At 40.0% G+C, this 5,526-nt stretch overlaps 1 protein-coding gene across 5 annotated transcripts in view; it reads right to left on the bottom strand.

Annotated features, from left to right (window-relative positions):
- The window catches only part of Phf8 (PHD finger protein 8), a 117,372-nt gene that overhangs the window by 80,067 nt on the left and 31,779 nt on the right, over positions 1-5,526 (bottom strand). For all 5 annotated transcript variants that reach the window (XM_031369102.1, XM_031369074.1, XM_031369110.1 and 2 more), the window contains exons 5-7: positions 4,443-4,603; positions 2,450-2,591; positions 411-597 (exon numbers count right to left, since the gene is read on the bottom strand). In XM_031369102.1, coding sequence (XP_031224962.1) covers positions 411-597; positions 2,450-2,591; positions 4,443-4,603 — 490 coding nt within the window. The remainder of the gene's footprint in view (positions 1-410; positions 598-2,449; positions 2,592-4,442; positions 4,604-5,526) is intronic.

The following is a 5,526-nucleotide window of genomic DNA, read 5'->3' as shown; positions in this document are numbered from 1 at the left end:
GGCCTCATTCTTTAGCTCAAGCTGATCTGAAACTTACCATGAACTTCAGCCTGACCTCTCATTCATGGCAAGCCTCCTGCCCCAACCTTACAAGTGTTGAAATTATAGGCAGAAGCCACCATGCCTACCTTCAACAACTTTTTGCTTAAGCATCAAAATTGTAGAGGCACACCCACATGTGCCACATCAATGACATTAATATCTTTGTCAGAACCTGAAGTAAGGAAATGAATTCTGTATCTAAGGGGAAAAAACTTCTTGTCCCCTCACCAGTACCTAGAATGGCCTTTTACCCAGGAACTCTGTCTTTAGAATGAACACAACAGAGTTAATTATGTCAAAGTGTTACCTAGATAGAATATGAGAGGCAGATATGTCTGGCTACCTCCAGGTATCATATTCATTCCTACCTTAAGCACATGGTACCAAACTGAGGTCCCACCAAAGTCAATGTGAAAATCTGTATAGCTATCCCGCACACTCATGAGGCAGTACTTCTGTACATTGGGCCTCTCAAAGACACTTTCCTCTGGCCACAAGTTCTCCACCCATGACAGCTTGCGAACAATCTTGGGTGTTTCCACAAGGTTTGAAAGCCTAGTAAAGAAGGTGAAAAGAAACATGAGCTGACTGAAAATTGAAAGTTTAAGCCTGAATAAAACACTTTGGTTGAATAAAACAAATTTTAAAAAATCATTTTCTCCACAGAACTCAAAGGAATGGACAACATTTATTCCTACAAGTTCAACAATAGTCCTGCTCCACTCAGTTTCCAAATCCAGTCCTAAATCCTAGCTCCAAATCCTTCCCCAATAGGAAGTGGCCATTCCTACTAAATTGTCATGCCCATTATTTCACTTCCACAGTCTATTCATTCAACACTTAGTTTATAACAGTTGTCTGTCCCATACCTTGATATCTTCTTTATGAAAAGCCCTTACAATTACAGAAACTTCCTGGAGCTAAGTTCCATACATCTGGCCGTTTTTATCCTACATAAACCCACAAATCTTATAATATTATGCACTCCTCTTTGTTTTGACCTCCAGAAAATTCAATGAAAACTGTGCAATCTATTTCCACCAACTATTTAAACAAAGAATTATGCAATCATGTGTACAGTACCTATCCATATGCATCCTAGTCCCCCATCTTTATTTTTTTTGTTCCAGTTTTCTTTTTCCCCTTTTCTGCATGTCTGCAAGCTATCACACAGGCTTTCTGGATTAAGTGATATACAAAGAAATTACAGTTTTTAAATACCTTTAGGTTCTTTAATCTTAAAAGCAATAGCAAGGATTTTGATATTATAATCATGTTACCACTGTGGAAAACTGAAAAGTATACAGGACCTTGCTGTACACTGCTTTTGCAACTTCTTGCAAATCTAACTTTTTATTAATTATCTGAAAGCTTAAAATGCCAATAAGCAATTAGTAAGTTTCCTAAGAATCTGTTAGAATTTCTTAATATTCACCATAGTCCTGAATATGTAAGCACTGATAGAATATTTTAAAGATTATAGGGCTGGAGACATGGCTCAGTGGTTAAGAGCACTGACTGCTCTTCCAGAGTTCCTGAGTACCATTGCCAGCAACCATCTGTAATGGGATTCAATACACTCTTCTGGTGTGTCTGAAGATAGCACCGGTGTAATCATATATAAAATAATTCTTTAAAAGAATTATAATCTTTCCCTTTTAAATGTAGGCAACCTACCCTTAGAAAAACTATTTGGTAATTTTAAAATCTATTTCCGAAGACTGAGGACTTATTCTTCATTTAGGACAGTCATAAAGTAAAAACATAACCACTAGGAAAAGATCAAAGGAAGATGCCCTAGAACAAAGGAGACAAATTAAGTAAAATAGATACTATATAATCTAGCTCTGTTAAAAATTGAAGAAACTGGGGCTGGTAAGATGGCTCAGTGGGTAAGAGCACTGACTGCTCTTCTGAAGGTCCTGAGTTCAAATCCCAGCAACCACATGGTGGCTTACAATCATATCATAAGATGATCTGATGCCCTCTTCTGGGGTGTCTGAAGACAGCTACAGTGTTCTTACATATAATAAATAAATAAATCTTTTAAAACATTGAAGAAACTGACTCAGTTGTTATAATGTTGAATCAGTGCCCTATAAAGTATAAGCCAACTCCTTTCTCCAAAATGAGAAACAAAACTGCTAGAATGGAGGAAACAAACCAAAATATAAACTCACATATAAGCCGGGTGGTGGTGGCGCACGCCTTTAATCCCAGCACTTGGGAGGCAGAGGCAGGTGGATTTCTGAGTTCGAGGTCAGCCTGGTCTACAGAGTGAGTCCCAGGACAGCCAAGGCTACACAGAGAAACCCTGTCTCGAAAAACAAAAACAAACAAATAAACTCACATATATCTACAAGTTTTAGACACTCTGTCAGGCTTTTCTGTTACCTTTCCCTCCTACCTGGTATCGGAGAATTCCAAACTAATGACATTGAGGACTTTTTCCCTCTTCCCACTGTAATAGTATTTGACAAAATCACCGAGTTTCATCTTGCAGTCAGCCTGCCGGGCCACATCAATCACATCAATCTCTTTGTCAGAACCTGAAATAAAGAAATGAGTTCTGTACTGAGTTATGTCTCTCAGGGACTGTGGGAGCCCTGCTGGGCTCACTAAAGAACTCAAAACCGAAACCAGAGACTTAGCTCGCTGGGGGTTTGGAGCCTATGTAAATGACTCAAGGACCAGATACCAGCTCCTTAGGAAGCCGTGATCCTTTGATCCCTCTTCCCCTTCCTGGAATCCCTTGTATCAATGTTTGAGCTTTGATGTCTGATTCTCACCTAAATGCCAATTGCATACCTGTACTGTCTTTGAGTATAAATGCTCCCCTGTCATTTAGTAAAGCGCGCCTTGATGAGAACCATTCTCCTGGCGTCTGTCTCTTTTCTCTACCACCCATTGCAGGTTTCCAAATCCTCGGTTCGTGGAACCCCACGCAAGTAGGAGCTGCGGGACGGCATCCTACAAGGGACAAGACTTCTTGTCCCCTCACCAGCACCCAGAATGGCCATATACTCAGGAATTCTGTTTTCAGATACTATGTGTTCAGGGCAGAGAGTAGAAATGTATCTCACTCTCTCAAGATCTGGGTAGGGGCTATTAGGGCTATGGAGCTATCTGATAGAAACTCTCACATAGTCTAACTGTCATGGATCTGCTTCTCTATTTCTTCTCTTCTAGTCTCCCCCTACACTGATACTCATAATCCCTACAAGTTCCCAGGTTAAAAAAAATGGCTCAATGAAGCCATGTTGTACTTGCAGATGGGAACCTGGCATGGCTGTCCTCTGAAAGGCTCTACCAGCACCTGACTGAGACAAATGCAGATACTTACTGCCAATCATTGGACTGAGGTTGGGGACCCCAATGAAGGTCCTAGAGGAAGGACTGAAGAAGTTGAGGGGGATTGCAAACCCATAGGAAGAACAACAGTGTCGACTGACCCAGACCCAGACCCTTCAGAGCTCCCAAAGACTAAACCAAAAACCAAGGAGCATACGTGGGCTGATCTGTGGCCCCAGTATATGTGTAGTGGAGGACTGCCTTGCCTTGTCCTGCTTCAGTGGGGGAGGATGCGCTTAATCCTGTGGAAGCTTGATGCTTCAGTGAGGAAGGATGCTGGTGAGGGTAAGGAGGTATGTAAGTGGGGGAGCACCCTCTCAGAGGCAGGGGATGGGAGTGAAGAACTCAGGGAGTGGGGATCAGGAAGGGGGACAACTTTTGGAATGTAAATAAATAAAATAAATTAATAAAAAAATTGGCTCAACTTAATTTTATGTGGTTTATTAAGAGAAGAGAATGAAGCAAATAAATACTATCATTAGCCCCCACCACACACACACAAACAAAAAAATCCCTAGGGCTAGAGAGAAGGCTCAGTGGTTAAGAGCACTTGAGTGCTCTTCCAGAGGTTTTTGAGTTCAATTCAAAGCAACCACATAGTGTCTCACAACCATCTTCAATGGGATCTTATTCCCCATTCTTATGTGCATGAAGACAGAGCATGTATGTACATAAAATAGCTGAATTAGAAAAAAAAAAGCTAAAAAGGAAAAGAAGACTAGAATTCTGTGTCTTGTCTCACCAAAGAATGACTCTAGGCAAGGCCTTCACATCATACTGTCAAGATGACTAGAAAGCAAATGTAAGGTGGATTAGAGAAATTGCTCGTCTTTTTGTTTGTTTTGTTTTTCAAAGCAGGGTCTCTCTACACTGCTCTGGCTATCCTGGAACTCACTATGTAGACCAGGCTATCCTCAAACTCAGAGATCTGATTGCCTCTGCTCTCTGGGTGCTGAGATTAAAGGTATCATGAGCCACCATGCCAAGCATGATTTAAATACTAATAGGAACAGCTAATATCACAATTAAGAGGGTCTGTGGTGTCTTACCAACATAGTGTTCCACATCTCTCACAGTGAATGATGGAGAGGGTAATGTCATCCCCAACCCTTCCTTCTTCAAGACAAGAATAGGCACGCTGAAGCTATTCTCTTCCAAGAATTCCACAGTCAGCTGACTTCCAGTGGGCTTCAGAATCACTTCATCTGAGCTGTGTGGGCCATAGGAAAAATAAAACATGACCTTGAGATTCTGCTCACTAAAGAAAGGCCTTAATGGCCTCTCACTAAAGGGGTATAGTCTTCCTGAGGGGGTCTTATATGGGTTGACAACTAATGGCATAAACTTCATATGCCAGGAAAAAACATGATGTCTCCAAAGCAGTAGACAAGGTCACTGATAGAGGTAGGGGATATATGGTGAACAGGATGTTCTTTTCTGAACAACAAAGGAAATTCGTCAATAGCTTACCTAAGAAGAGATGTAACTAACAATTTTGACTCATCTGTTCTAACCCAAAATAGCAACATCCAATTTAAAATGTTAGTGAAGAGAACAAAGACTAAGCTTTTAAAAAACAGTATTTACAACCACTTTCTCAATGCATGTACTCACAAGATGGGAACTGTTTTAACATTTTTTTCATAGAATATATTTTGATCATATTATTCTTTCCCCACCTCAACTACTCCTAGTCATAATGGAGACAAGAGAATGGTAGATAGATGGAGGTATACACAGTGCCAGAGCATTAGCTTAGCTTGCAAAGAGTCCATGATTTCAACCTCCAGAACCAAAAAAGAAAAAAAAAAAAAGACTATGAAGAAAAGGGAAATTAGTTGTAGTGAAACAAACATAATAAGCTATGTATCTGTTTTACTCTTTATGTAATTCTGGATGGCCCAAAATTCAAACTGCAAAAACTAAAGCCATAAAGGTACTAGGGGAAAAATATGTAAGAGACAAGGCCTAGTTTTTACTAACATGATAATAAATAAATAAATTGATCTGCATTAAAAACTAAAATTGTCTGCAAGGAAAGCTATTATAAATAAGTTAGTCTTCTCCAATGGAGTCTCATTGGAGAAGTATTAACCACACATTTTTGTTGTTTGTTCAAGACAGGGTTTTTCC

The sequence above is a fragment of the Mastomys coucha genome, chromosome X, assembly GCF_008632895.1.
Source record: "Mastomys coucha isolate ucsf_1 chromosome X, UCSF_Mcou_1, whole genome shotgun sequence".
In the NCBI taxonomy this organism is placed as follows: Eukaryota; Metazoa; Chordata; class Mammalia; order Rodentia; family Muridae; genus Mastomys; species Mastomys coucha.
The sequence above is the reverse complement of the archived record's forward strand: the minus strand, read 5'-3'. Positions and strand labels throughout refer to the sequence as shown.